The sequence below is a fragment of the Alosa pseudoharengus genome, unplaced genomic scaffold (assembly GCF_046254945.1).
Source record: "Alosa pseudoharengus isolate Yale_2024_CS ecotype anadromous, Long Island Sound unplaced genomic scaffold, YU_APseudo_1.1 YU_APseudo_1.1_scf_1, whole genome shotgun sequence".
In the NCBI taxonomy this organism is placed as follows: Eukaryota; Metazoa; Chordata; class Actinopteri; order Clupeiformes; family Clupeidae; genus Alosa; species Alosa pseudoharengus.
Window position 1 is genome coordinate 18,311,491 of NW_027468564.1, and position 15,771 is coordinate 18,327,261.

At 43.9% G+C, this 15,771-nt stretch overlaps 1 protein-coding gene across 1 annotated transcript in view; it reads right to left on the bottom strand.

Annotated features, from left to right (window-relative positions):
* The window catches only part of best2 (bestrophin 2), a 19,103-nt gene extending 4,955 nt beyond the window's left edge, over window positions 1-14,148 (bottom strand). The window contains exons 1-4 of the mRNA XM_076285174.1: window positions 13,731-14,148; window positions 12,085-12,179; window positions 3,021-3,254; window positions 1,308-1,462 (exon numbers count right to left, since the gene is read on the bottom strand). Of these exons, the coding sequence (XP_076141289.1) occupies window positions 1,308-1,462; window positions 3,021-3,254; window positions 12,085-12,179; window positions 13,731-13,882 (636 nt within the window). The 5' untranslated portion in view covers window positions 13,883-14,148. The remainder of the gene's footprint in view (window positions 1-1,307; window positions 1,463-3,020; window positions 3,255-12,084; window positions 12,180-13,730) is intronic.
* Between the last annotated feature and the right edge of the window lie 1,623 nt (window positions 14,149-15,771).

Sequence of the window (15,771 nt, forward strand, 5' to 3'; positions counted from 1 at the left end):
AAGATGGCCTTTGTGTTATTTGTCCCTACCAGCTCAGCTTTGTCCTGCCTCCACCTAGTGGTGACTTCAGTGTAGTGCAGCCTGGTGTCTGCTCTTATTATCCAACTTGTGCTCACGGCTGCTGGTCTCCCTGCTCATTGTTTCACATTGTGGCGACTGTAGTGTATTGCAGCCTACAAACTGTAAACTTTCCACATACCTCCCACCTTGAATAATATGAGTTCTCCTCATTTGACTCTGGGTTCAAGTTCAGTTTCCTAAATACTTTTCTGTTACAGATTAAAGGCTACTGTATTACTTATGCTATAGAATGAGTATGACATGCTAGTTGAATTAGTTTTAATTAGTTGTCATATAAGTACGGGTAGGCCTACAGCCATGGCCAAGGTACAGTTGAATCTGTCAGCTAACATTTTACTGAATATTATACCGTGACACCCATTAGCCTAGTCTTGACAGTATTGAAGAGTTCAGATGCAAAACCCTCTAAATCCATCTACGACTTTTCTTTTAAATGAGCATTTCTAATCAGGCTTCTCTAGATTTTTTGCTCAGGATGAGTTTGAGGTCATGTATATGTAGCTCACCTCTAGATGAGTTTGAGGTCATGTATTTAGCTCACCTATAGATGAGTTTGAGGTCATGTATATGTAGCTCACCTATTAGTTTGAGTTCATGTATATGTAGAATGAGTTTGAGGGTGCATAGCTCACCTCTAGATGAGTTTGAGGTCATGTATGTAGCTCACCTCTAGGATGAGTTTAAGGGTGCATAGCTCACCTCTCGAATGAGTTTGAGGTTAATATGTATAGCTCACCTCTAGAATGAGTTTGAGGTCATGTATGTAGCTCAGCTGTAGAATGAGTTTAAGGGTGCATAGCTCACCTCTAGATGTGTTTGAGGTCATGTATGTAGCTCACCTCTAGAATGAATTTAAGGGTGCATAGCTCACCTCTAGATGAGTTTGAGGTCATATATAGCTCACCTCTAGATGAGTTTGAGGGTGCATAGCTCACCTCTAGGAGGAGTTTGAGGGTGCATAGCTCACCTCTAGATGAGTTTGAGGTCATATGTATAGCTCACCTCTAGATGAGTTTGAGGGTGCATAGCTCACCTCTAGGATAAGTTTGAGGGTGCATAGCTCACCTCTAGATGAGTTTGAGGTCATATGTATAGCTCACCTCTAGGATGAGTTTGAGGGTGCATAGCTCACCTCTAGATGAGTTTGAGGGTGCATAGCTCACCTCTAGATGAGTTTGAGGGTGCATAGCTCACCTCTAGGATGAGTTTGAGGGTGCATAGCTCACCTCTAGGATGAGTTTGAGGGTGCAGTCATCCTTGATGCGTCCCTCACACCGAGCCACTGCCACCAGGTTGGTGAACCACACGCACGGGATCCAGTACTTGTTGTAAGGGGACTGCAGACTCTCGAACTTCTTACGCTCATCTCGCGTCATGAAGCCTGAGGAGAAAGAAAAAGAAGTCAGTTACTGGGAATAGATTAAATTAATGTGTGTGTCTGTTGGTGAATGAATCCAGCCTCGTTTGAAAGAATAGGCAATATATTAATAATATTTTATTGCTTTTTTCAACTAATTGTTCTACATGCCTGCTTCAGAACCTCTACGGAAGCGCTTGAAGGCAGACAGACAGAAACAGTCAGACAGACAGAGAGACAGACAGTCAGTCAGTCAGTCCTGCGTAGCCTACCAGCCTCCACTATAGCCAGACAGATAGATAGATTGCCTCACAGACAGACAGACAGACAGACAGACAGACACATCAGTCATACGTAGCATACCGGCCTCCAGACAGACGGATAGACACACAGACAGACAGATAGACAGACAGGTCAGTCCTGCGTCTAGCGTATACCGGCCTCCACTACAGACACACAGACAGACAGGTCAGTCCTGCGTCTAGCGTATACCGGCCTCCACCACAGATAGCGTACCGGCCTTCACTACAGACACACAGACAGACAGACAGACAGACACACAGACAGACAGACGGGTCAGTCCTGCGTATAGCGTATACCGGCCTCCACAACAGACAGACAGACAGACAGGTCAGTCCTGCGAAGCGTACCGGCCTGCACTACAGACACACAGACAGACAGACAGACAGACAGACGGGTCAGTCCTGCGTATAGACAGATAGACAGACACACAGACAGACAGACAGACAGACGGGTCAGTCCTGCGTAGCATACCGGCCTCCACTACAGACACACAGACAGACACACAGACAGACAGACAGACAGGTCAGTCCTGCGTCTAGCGTATACCGGCCTCCACCACAGATAGCGTACCGGCCTTCACTACAGACACACAGACAGACAGACGGGTCAGTCCTGCGTATAGCGTATACCGGCCGCCACAACAGACAGACAGACAGACAGACAGGTCAGTCCTGCGTAGCGTACCGGCCTCCACTACAGACACACAGACAGACAGACAGACAGACAGACGGGTAAGTCCTGCGTATAGACAGATAGACAGACACACAGACAGACAGACGGGTCAGTCCTGCATAGCATACCGGCTTCCACTACAGACATACAGACAGACAGACAGACAGACACACAGACAGGTCAGTCGTGTGTAGCATACCGGCCTCCACTACAGACACACAGACAGACACACAGACAGACAGACAGACAGACAGAAAGGTCAGTCCAGCGTAGCGTACCGGCCTCCACTACAGACACACAGACAGACAGACAGACAGGCAGACAGACACACAGACACACAGACAGGCAGACACACAGACAGACAGACAGACAGACAGAAAGGTCAGTCCTGCGTAGCGTACCAGCCTCCACTACAGACACACAGACAGACAGACAGACAGGCAGACAGACACACAGACAGGCAGACAGACAGACAGGCAGACACACAGACAGACAGACAGACAGACAGACAGACAGGTCAGTCGTGCGTAGCATACCGGCCTCCACTACAGACAGACAGACAGACAGACAGACAGACAGACAGACAGGTCAGTCGTGCGTAGCGTACCGGCCTCCACCACGTGGTCGATGGTGGGGAAGCGCTTGAAGACGGCGGTGGAGACGGAGCGCAGGATGAGGAGTCCGGCGAGGCTGGCGTAGCGCATGAGCGTGCGCCGCAGCAGACGACCACGCTCGTCTCCGCCCTGCAGCCCCCCCGACAGCGCGCACATGATGCGGTCCGGCAGCGGAATGCTCCGGTACTGACTCCACCAACGGTTCACGATCAGCGTCACGTAGAACCCTGGACATGAGGGGCAGATCAGGGGGGTAGGAGATGAAGATGGGGTATTTAACTCAATTCAAAATACTTAATTTTGTCCCTGCATGGACAAATTACAGTCACTAAAAGTAGTATACATTTTAATCAAATTAAATAAATAATTACTACAATTATTTAAAAAAAAAAAAGAAATCATCATCATCATCATCATCCGCACACCCTGGCACTTTCACAACAACAAACAAACAAACAAAAAACAAACAAAAACAGCACATAAAGTTGGTGTCTCACAGCCCTGTAAATGGGAGTCCTAGTGGCTGTAACCGGTCACTACAACTGCAGCCAGGCAAAGTCTGTCTCATTCTTGTGTCCCCTCAGCGAGACTGCAGTATAAGTGTAAGCAAGGCTGCACATGGGTGATTGTGTGTCAGCTGCTCTACAGGGGCTTGGACATAGATATATATGGGTTTGGATTTGTCATAAAATCCCAGTATTTCTGATTTGAGAAGTGAACTGGCTCGACTATTTCCCAATAGGTACCTTTTAGGTGATAGGCCCATTGGTGGCCAACGTGTTCTGATTGAGCAGTGAACTGGCTCGACTATTTCCCAATAGGTAGGCCCACATTCACCTTATTCCGCGCGCAAACATGGGGGGCGCTAGCTTTGCCCACATTGTCTCCGAACTTCCGATTGAGCAGTACATCCATTGCGATACATTGAGATAACAGAGCTCTATCGAGATGACTGGCATATAGCCAACTTTGTTTGCAGCAGTGAAGCTGAGTTTGTCGTTAACATTGTTGGTAACTGTCATGGAATTTGACCCCAACATATAGATACAAGATCCACAACACTTTGCCCACAAACTCTGGTACCAAGAGGAGAGCCTGATAATGTAAGGAAGAATTCCTCACACCATCAGTCTCTGACTCTGCAGCCCAAAAGCTGTGTCTTTTATTGTACAGATGCACAGAGAAAATAAGAAGCAAGACATAGTGACTTCATTGTGACATACTTATCTCACCCACACACACACACAGACAGGGTGTAGTTCCTGTCTGTCTGGGTGCACACTTGTACTCTCCGTTCTTAGAACTCAGCACAACAACATTTAACTTGAACTCTCTGTTCTTAGAACTCAGCACAACAATATTTCTTCTTACACAAATGGTTATACAATGATAACAGGGTTCTCAAGTCTCACGCAATGGGCGTGAGACACACGCAATTCAACAAGTTCACACGCTCACACGCCACACCTTGCATTTCTCACGCAGAAATATTGCTAGGGATGCCAAGGCAGGGGCGCAGCTACAGATTTATGAGGGGTATGCAACAACAATATTGGCACCCCCCCCCCAAAAAAAAAAACACAAACTAAAGCAAAACAAAAGGCCAATAATTTACACTATTAGCCTACTGTGCATTAGTGTCTATTGAATATGTTTTTAAAGAAATGCTGCCAATTTGATGTTTAACTTCATGTTATACTTGATAAGTATTGATAAATGGTGCATTGTCACTTTAAGAGAGTCTAAACGGTTCTCATAACGTCCTTTTGCCAGCTATTGCTCACAATGGATAAGGCTGATAGGCACTCTAGCCTTACAAGAAGCCTTAATTGTTAGGATATGGAAACATGTAATGAGTTGCTGCTAGCATGACATTTCTGTTTGCAGTTGGCCATTAAAAGTGCAGTATGAGCATGGTAGCCACCTAGCTATCTGAATGGAATTGGCTGTTTTAATCGGCATTGCTTAACAAACGCTAATTAGTCTGTTAACACTCATATTTGCAAGCCTACAAGTACAGACGTCATCACTTTAAATCCTACCTGATGCCTTTCACCGTCCACTTATTTACCTGCTGTTGCATCCCTTGACATGCCATCTCCTTTTCACTCTTTCTTTTTCTATTTTTAGTCGTCAACAGTTTTTTTTTAGACGGCAACTCACTAGGCCTACTCGTAGGCCTATCTGCTCGCCCAGCGCTCACCGCGCCCCCACACCTTCTATGTCAAAATTCTATGATGGAATCTTATGAGATAGTCAAGTCAAGTCAAGTCAGTTGTATTTGTATAGCGCATTTAACGTGCACAGAGTGCAACCCAAAGCGCTCCACATATAGGCTAAGACATTGTCATTGACACATAACAAAGACAATAGCAAGGATTAAAGTTCTCCGTCATAGGACGGATTTCCGTCAATTTGATTTTAGAAATGTCATATTTGAGATCGATGCAGATCCGATGAGAAAAAAAATAGGAGGGGGGGGGACTGTCACCTTTGCTTTTCCTTTTTTAAGGCAACTACAAATATTAGGTACATGTTTAAAGACCTAATAGTGTTCTTGAGAACTTTCTGTGTCTCAATCGGTGACCGCTCAAGAAGATACGTCCTATACGGCCTACGTCAGCCATGAGTTTCGCTTTGTATGTTGTAGCTACACACTTGTCTCGGGCGTTTGCTTAAAAAAAAGAACACGTATGGAGGACTATAACGGTCTAAAAGTTGGATTATAGTGACACAATCGAGACAGCTGATGAGGTTGGCCAATCCGTTTAACTTTTTTGGATATGATATTGTGAGCTCTATGTGTGAATTCGGAGGCTGTGTTCTTTCCGTGCATCAATGTAGACACTTACTATCGCGAACTCTTGGGGAGGTCATTCATTTTGGGTGTCACCTATGACTTGAACAGATAGCCTGCTATGCCACCCGATGTAGGCTACTATTATTGTTACAGTTTTTAATCAATGCAACTAACATTATCTGTAAAGCGACGCAATATAAACCGTAGCCTATGCAATTTATTATCCCGTCTGTTATGACATACAACAATGTTTTTCACAATTTGCGACGGAAGGTTTTGACTGAGCGTGTCGAGTAATGGGGTCAGTCGTGTTTGTGACGCACAGACAGCCTTGTAGCCTATTTTGCTTAGGCCTCACTTTTAACGACAATAGGTTGTGAGTGTATGTTGACAAAAAATAACCATACAATTAAAATAGTCAACTTAAAACTTTGCTATAAAATATTAATTTATAGCACAAAACCATAACCAGTGGGCCTACCAGAACCTCGCATATTAGCGTCATGATTTGTGTGCGTCTATTTGGCAAGGCCACTAGCTGTCATGGATGCGTTGTTGCTAAAGGAAGGCAGGTGTCAAAAGTTAAAAAATAAATGCAGATGGGCAGCTGTTGGAAACGGGGGAGAACTAACAAGCCATGGTGTAAAGAAATTAAAGTGCCAGGAGTTTGCTTTTGCGCGGTTCGCTGCAAGAAAATTGTTTATGGATGCAATAGGAAAACGTTTTAGCACGCCACCAATCAGAAGACCGCCATAAGGTTAACGTTCGTGCACTTCAGGACATCTTCCCTACCTGGTGCAACTAGCCACCACGACAGAGGTAGGCTACGTTTATCTATGGCTGACCGTTTTTACGTTTAGAAAGTAGGCTACGCATGTTCTTTCATAGCGCAACACGACCTGTCCTTAACCATATCGCAACCTCTTGTCAACCTTATACAATCTGTTGCTGAAGACAAAAGCGCCGTCTCCAGATTGTCGTTACAAATGCGCAGACCTCCTGCATGAGCACACACAGTATTGCTGCTCATTGGAAAACTGAGTTGTCTGTAAAACTCAAAATTACCATGTTATCATTAAATGCGGATGAGGCAACAAATGGAAATATGAACAATATCTAGAATGTTCTGATTTGTTACTTTGATGAGGAAATGGGAAGTCTTGCAAACTTGATTTTATAGATTTTACTTGGTGTTGAATTGCATATTAACAAGAAAAAAATCTCCCCTTTAAACACTTTTGGCCTGAAGTAATTAAATAAGAGTGTGTTAAAGCCTTTCTACAATATTGCTGCAGTAGAAAAGAACAGCAATGGCTAATCAGCAATGGTCAGGGATGGTACTAAAATATATTTTTGTTCATCAGGAAAACTCAATCTCAATCAAGAACACTCTCAATTCGCCTTATTCACATGGCGGCCATTGGCGGCTAAAACGAGGCTACAGGGTACACAAACCATAGGATTGTTATGTTCTATGCATTCACCTGTAGGTGGCATTAATTATATAGTAAGTGTACCCTGTAGCCTCGTTTTGGTTTAAACAATGGCCGCTGTGTGAATAAGGCGAATATTTGCATCTTTTTGTACATTAAAAACCAATAGGTCGCGACCGCAAAAGGGGTGCTATCTCTATAGGTAGATATGAACAACGTATGACTTATGGCCTGAAAAAAGTTCAGTCAAACGATTTTTTTTCACTTTAATCCCTGCAATAGCGGACGGAGCGGCTTAGTCGCCAGCGTACCCGTGACACCAAGACATACAAGACAGACAACAAACAAATTAATAAATAAAATAAATAAAAATTAAAAATAAAATGAGTCCAATTTCCAACCGGCTGAAAATGTCCAAGGGCAATGATGACTCGCGTGAAACTGCGCACAGCTGTGTCTCCACAACCGATGCATGCACCGCCAACAAATTCACTCACTGGCAGTCTGGAGATACCGTGAACGTTAGGCCTTGTTATAGTCTGGATATCACTGGAAGCATAACAGTCCGAAGTCATGGGCGATCTTGTAGATCAGCAAATCGATGTACTTTTAACAGCGACCGTTTGTTGGTCCGTAATGCAGAGTTCTTCAACGTTAACGTTAACGTTAGTCTGCTCAATCCAGACTCCAGACAGTGGGCATGGCAGCTCACTGGTCAGAAACAGCTCGGCGGCCTCAGCAGATCTTTCTCAGAGTAGCTCCAGCTGTTGTCCCGAGAAATCCCCTCGACCAGACAGTGAAGTGCAGCACCGGCTCACAGATGGATGGGAAGGATGTAAGAGGCCCAGGGCAAAGGCTAGGCAAGATAGGGCGCCTACTCTAGCCTGTTAGTCCTCTAAAATGTTATAGAACATTGATAAAATGTTGAAATGATTTAAAAACGGACAGCAGTAGCTATATAGAAAATACCAAATATATTATTTATTTATTTTACCATCGCTTTGGCGCCCCCGAGCTGCGCCGCATATAGCGCATACCCACTTTTTGCGCCACTGTGCCAAGGTATCTGCATAATTAGTAGCCTAGAGGAGACGCAGGGATACAAGAGGATTTCTCGCAGGGTTCAGAACTAGCGCACCACTTGACAAATCTAAAAATAAATAGCCACCGACATCCAATCAAAAAATAGGCTATTCGTTGTATCCGGGTAAAATTCCCAAATACCACATTCCCTGTCTACAACCACGTTGTGCTTGTGTGGGGTTACACGTTTAATATTTCAAAACTGTACCAACATTCTTTTTATTCAGAAATTCAACTGTCTGTCATTTGGTAGGCTATACCATTATGGCACTTTACGGTGTAAATCAAGCCTTTTCACGAACGTTTGGCCTATCCTACTTTAAGGCAAAATTATTTCTTATCTATAAACTAAACTAACTGTCGGTCATTAAGAAAACATAATGATTGTGTCATTATAGCTTTGTGTAACCCAGACATCAGCAACGTTCATTTTACACGACCAATCACTCTCGTGGCTGCCTGCACTTTCCCTGTCGTCACGGCTGCAACTTTCGCACTCGTTTGTGCTTTTTAGTGGCGTGTTCATCAGGTCCCGGGACACCCGTCTGAGCCTCCATGGACCATGTCAACAATGAATGAAAATTGGCTTATTATTAACGAGTGTTATCAATTTGAGCGAGTATGCTACACATACATTTTTTTCTAAAGATACAGGACTGCTGCAGACAACCTGCCAACCACCATAATGTAATAGCAACCCAAGTTAATGAACTTGATGTCCTTATAAAAAAAAATGGTCTCGGCATGCACATGCTTAGTCCAATGGTTCAGTGACAATGCTACTCAAGTGAATACAGCAATTAGCCTAATAAATAAAATATTTGTCTCACTCAGTACATATACTTGAATCTTTAATTTCCCCTTGGGGATCAATAAAGTATCTATCTATCTAGGCCTATCTATCTATCTATCTATCTATCTATCTATCTATCTATACATCTCGTAAATTGGTAAGCCACAGAATATCCCAGCGTCACGATTATTATATTTCAAGATTCCAATCTATCCCACGTAAATATGAAAAGTTATTTCTACTGACATGCTTCCTGGTGACATAAAAACACAAATGGTTTCTCTTGATAAGGCTGACAGACATAGGCTATTACTTTCCCAGATGGGTACAAATCCCTGACTGTCCTGAAAAATCAACAAAAACAAGATAGATTACAAAGACAAATTCAATTTTTTAATTACTGAGTGAGTGCACTTTAAGTTATTTTAATCTGTTTGTTGATATTTGAACGTGAAGACTCCTTGTTGATAGCAAAGATGCTAGAGCGGAGCGCTCTAGAATCTTTGGTTGATAGCCACGTCTTCTGACAAAGACGTTCTAAAGTCATACTCGTTGATAAACTGAACCTGGTTGACAGACAGACAGACAGCCAAGAGACAATCTTGATAAAGCTACTGTGCAAGTTCTTAGAGGCAATGCCGTAAGTTTATTGTTGTATGTGTATGTTGTACGATCTCAACACTATTAAATCAACGTTAGTAATTCATCTTAGCAGCGATTTTGCTATCGTAGTCTGCATAGCAGTGTTATTGGTTACCATAGTAACTGCTAACAATGTAACGTGTTATGCTGTGCTTAACGAAGAAAGATACAAAAGTTATGCTACATTGTTGTAAGAATAGAATACACACTGAATGTTTTGTATTTTGTACTTGTTCTCAGTTTTCACCGTAGGCCTATGTCTTTGAATGAGAAAACACGTCAGTAAATGCAATCTTACCACGGACTCTCTTCATTGGCAACGGTTTAACTTGGTGTTACAGTTTTTCTCAGTCGCTTTGGTGCTTTTCTCAGATCAGAATGAAAATTCTCATAACTAATACTAATACTAACCTCCACAACATTTAGTCATTTGTGCACATCATAGTAGCAATTTCTCCTTCCTCTGAACAAATTGCAAATGCTTTTGGACATGTATCAGTTGCTTTCGTACAATTCTCTGCTGTTTTATAACATTATCATTTGCTTAGGCTATGTCATGTCAGTCAAAATGAACTATACTTATGGATGATGAATAGTCATTCCCAATGAAACTAATAGTCTTCATTTCATTGCTTGAGTCATTACATACACAATTGTTGAACTAGTTATCAAATTCTGTCATAATGCTGTAGAATTGCAGAGCATATAGAGTAAAAATGTGAAACGTACGTATTCAGTGTCTTGTACTCACTTACTCCCCTAACTACAGCAATGTGTAACTTTACTGTAGTTTTCAAATGGCTGTACAAGTAGTGTATAGTGCTGTCTTGAGCATGTTCAGGTAGTGTCACAGAGTTCTGACCTTTTTTATGCATTGTAAAACACTGAGAGAATAAACTGTCATAATGAAAACATGACAAAGCCATTTGACTATCTTGTTCATAAACAATGGTGTCAAGACTTCTCATTTGACACTGGCAGTTTCATTGACATGAAGACTTGCTTTTGAGGAACGGACTATCCATTTTGAGCAAGTGACGTGCTTTTGCAGGTTATCCACTAGGTTTTGCAGTTTGCACTAATTGTTTTGAGCAATGCACTAACTGCTGTGCAAATGTTAATAGTGATGTGAGAAAAGCACCAAAGCGACTGAGAAAAACTGTAAGTCAGAGTTTCAACACACTGCACAAGAACACTGATAGGCCCATTGGTGGCCAATGTGTTCTGATTGAGCAGTGAACTGGCTCGACTGTTTCCCAATAGGTACCTTTTAGGTAATAGGCCCATTGGTGGCCATTGTGTTCTCCAAAACCTGCCTCCTCATCCACATACTGCCCTTTTCTGCTTATAATCCACTTTTAATTATGTATTTATTTTTTTACCTTTTCTCTAACAGAGAGCCACTGATTTGCGCACACTGTCGCCCGATATAACAGAGTCCGAAATAAGGAGAGAATCGTCCTGGTGGGCCTGATGACTCCAGACTACAGATGTGGGTTTGACTGCCCAGCCGGTATGTGTCCCATTCAAACAGAGCAGTGGACAGACGCACACCGGCCTCAGTCCAGCGAGACTCTCGGTAGTGACCAGTGGGCCGTCGCCTGTTCCCTGCAGCTCAGCGATTTACATCTTCACATCAGAGCTCCGCCAACAATCAGCCCCAACTGGCTTATTCTCACAGCTACACGTGTTGCAGTTCCACCTCAAAGCTTTTCTATTTAAACAGCAGTGTTTTTGTCTTCACTCACTGTTAGGTTACGAAGTGCAGTCGGTTCCACTGGCGGAACAGGGGTTCTGATGGAGCACAGAAGAGAATCACAGCAACCTTGAGTGTGTTCTAAGCAGCAGAGCCATAAAGAACACATACCCTAGTGTTCTAAAGCAGCAGAACAGTGAGGAACCACACACCCATGAGTATATATATGCACACACCCAGAAGAGCTGAACCAGATTGCCTCTGTGAAACGGTGGGAATGGGGATGAATAGATGGATGGATGTATGTATGGATGGATGGATGGATGGATAGATAAATAGACAGATGGATGGATGGATGGATGAATAGACAGACAGACAGATAGATAGATAGATAGATAGATAGATAGATAGATAGATAGATAGATGGATGGATAGATAGATAGATAGATAGATAGATAGATAGATGGATGAATAGACAGATAGATAGATGGATGGATGGATGAGCAGTGAGTCTCATGGTCAGAGCTGAGTGAATTGATATCAGTGAAACGGTAACTGAATGAAGTTCTTGAGTGTGTAAAGTAACGATTGAGGGAGTGAAGAAACACACCTAACACAAAGGACATGGGGATGAGGCTGGCATAGTGGTTACAGTAGATGGACAGCTTCTCAAACGAGCGCTTCTGGTCCTCACGGAGAAAGAATCTATGAAAAACACAAACAAACAAATTGTTTTTTTTTTTCAATCAGTATTCCAAATCATAACCACCAGACATCATACATATTTTTGTATTGGTACACAATGAAAAGCAGAATGAACAAATAAATTAACTTAAATTTAATGACTGTAGGACCCAGGGGCGGACTGGGACCAAAAATTGGCCCTGGCATATTTGGCCCAATTGGCCCTCAAATCAGTCGGGCACACCTAATTAAATACACAATCTTGCATTGCCCTTAAATATGCATATATTTTAAACTGTCATGGAGCACTGAAAGTGATGTAGGCCTCACTGGCTATCACTCTGACCAATCAGAGGTAGCCATATAGAGCACATGATCTCCATATTCAAGTAGGCTATATAAGCAATTATTAAATAAGAGTTTCTGCTTGAATTCAAAGTATCATTTCAAATTATTCAATAGGCTAAATTTAAACTATACAATGCTCAATTAACAGCAGCACCAAACAATTAATGAAGCCTATGTGTAAATAACTACCTAGACTGTCGTAGACATTAATGTAATTTATACCAGTTATCACTGTAGGACAACTGAAACAACACAAAATAAACAGGGCTGTGGCTGGAAATATTTTATTCCTGTAGGCTATAGCCTACATTGCTGGTACATTTTGGAACAGTATAGCTACAAGAACTAATGTCTTCCGGTAGCCTATCGTATAGTTTAGCTTAGTTGGCTCGTGCATGAATATGACTTGACGTTTTGTAGCCTACATTTCCGTCAGTCTACAGTCTTTTAGCCCATCTTTACCATGATAAATCTTCTAAGATAGAACACTTTCGACGCTCTACTTTGAGAGACCAACCACCACTCATGCCATCGATGTTGAATTTTGGGCGTCTGACGGAAACTGATCAATCTGACGAACAATTAACGTCGATTTGACACTCTTTTGCTGTCCGGGTTTGCAAATCATTCATTTAGAAAATTTGCTTACATCCTCGTTCAAACTCAACTTCAACATGTTGCTGACATATGCTAGCCTACTTTCAATATTGTCTTTTTGAAGCTTCTACATTGGTGTTACTTTTGCACAATTGTCACTACGGCACCCGCCGCAATTTCGTGTAGGCCTAGGCAACTTCGATTAACTTTTGATGCGCTCACAGAATCCTGGCTCTGAGCCAAAATGGGAGGGGTGGGGCCTGACGTGAGCTGTTATTGGATCAGTCGAGTGTCAATATTGAAATGTAACCAATGGGCCGCTGATTGTCCTTCCTTTGGGCCGATCGTTGGCCAAAATGATTAAATTATGTAGGCTATATAGCCTATTGTATCGGCCCAAAAGGTGCGTCGGCCACAGGGAAAATGCCCGGTATGCCAGATGGCCAGTCCGCCCATGGTAGGGCCCCACTACACAGGCTTGAAAGACAGAACTTACAGAGTTTACTGGGTGTACAGTTCAATACCATATGACTACACAGTTGCACTCAATTTACGCACGCTCTGTGATGCGCGACCTATATGGTAAACTCATAGCCTACAGATTTAATTGAAGCTATAGGAGCTTACCGGTAAGTGATACTGATGGCCGTGTACATGGCGAAAAACGCAAGGAACTCCTTGTAGAGCACTTTGTAGATGCTACCCTTCCATGCAAGCAGGAGCTTGGAGAACCCGCAGAACCTTGCGTTTGCCACGCGCGCGGTGTACGTGACCGTCATGGTGTTGATCCTCCAAAACAGTCTCGACGGCTTCTCCTGCTCCCCGTTCCTCTACCGAATACCGGGTCGGCAGCCCTCGTTGCCCCTGTGGAAACGAGGATTCAACAATAGCAACTCTCGCCCCTGTGTGGAGTCCGCGTGCGTAACGGAAATCAAGTGTGAAACAGCACCGGCGTAACTGTTGGACGTGCGCACGGTGCGCCACGTGAGGCGGGGGACTCGTCCTTATCTCAACGTTGCCTGTCCCGGAGACGCTGGGTCACATGAAACACGCTAGTTTGTGTAGAGGAAAAAGTCAAGTAAGTTATATGTCAGCCCGTCAATAGGCTGTTTATTTCATTACGCTTCGAAATATTATTGTCATTGTCATTATTATTATGCAGTAGGCTAGTATTAGTAGTAGACTAGTAGGCTATGTTGTTAATTATGCCTTACCTCATGCGTAACGACGCTTAGGAATATTTTGTCACTAAATCACAGCGAGTTTCCTTTGGTCTATAAAGTTCGACAGAAGTTTTGAAATTCCACAGAAAAAGATTTAAGTAGACGAGAGTCCTGTTCCAGACTGACCAATCTTCCAATTAACCTCCTAACCGAACTTCATGTGGTAGCAGTGCCGCTCTCACAAGGTAGAGGCGCCGGTGAAGAGGAAAAGGAGGGATATCTGAGGGCCATCTTTTTTTCCAAAAGCCTGGTGCTCTCTCTCTTTCTCCCCTCCTCCCTCTCTCTCTCCCTCCCTCCCTCTCCCTCTCTCTCATCCTGACACATTAGTATTTGCTCAGGACTCACGTCTCAGTCAGAATAGGCCTGTATGCTATATTTGGCTTTAACAGTGGTTTGCCTATTTTATTGTAGTATAGATTCAAACAAGCAAACAAGCAAAAAACACTGTGCCTTATTCTAAAACGTGACTGGTTGTTAATTTGCACTATACAGTTCGGAAGAGGTGCGTCCCAGGCCGCGCTGCTCGCGCGTGTGATGTCTATCAGTGTTTGAGAGCTGACCCGCGTCCGTTTGCCTCCGCTGAACCGGACTGGTCGCTCTGTGCTAGGAGCTGCTCGCCGAGAGAGAGAGATGGGGGGGGGGGGCTGGGTGCGCCGCGGGGAGAGTCAGGGTATGCAAAGGGCCTCGTTAGCGGCGCGTCCCGCTGCTCGAGGCGGACGCGCAACAGTGCGCTTCAGATCGCTGATGGATCACGGCCGACAGCCCTGCGCGGTGCGGTCGGGTACAGTAGGCAGCCTGGGTTAAGAGAGAGAGAGAGAGTGTGTGTGTGTGTGTGTGTGTGTTTGTGTGTAGGCTAGTTGTGTCAGGCACCACGGTAATGGAAGAGAGAGTAAACAGGGAAACATGGACTACTTGGCTGTAAAGCCTAAATTTCTCTCTTCATCCAAAAGAGAAAACGCCAAGTACCAAATCAAACTTGTTGTGCAATAGCGCTTACTTCCCTGCCTTCAGCCCCTCGGGCACCGTGACTTGGCCTGACCCTGGCCGTGATAAGCCACTCTCTCGGCCGGCCTGCCCGTCCTGGGCCCCGCAGGGAGCCTTGTTTGTCCAGGTTGAGGACCACAGATGAAAGGTGTGCTCCGCTGACCCTGTCACCTTGCATAATATCTCTCCGCGCGCGCTGAACGGGAGGCACGACTCCGTCTCCGACCGTGCCTGTGTCAGCTTGCGGAAGCGCAGCAGCTCTATGGGAAGCCTGTTAAGCGTAACCGCGCTGTTTTGCAACAGTTTAACAACGAAAGCGCCAATTAAGAGATTTGTTTAGCGTGAAAAGTGTGACTCCTGTTTACAATAAGACTAGGCTAGCTAGATGGACTAGGCTAAACTTTAGCCTACTCGGTTTTTTGTTGTTCCTGGTTGAGTCAACTATTGAATAAGTAAATAGG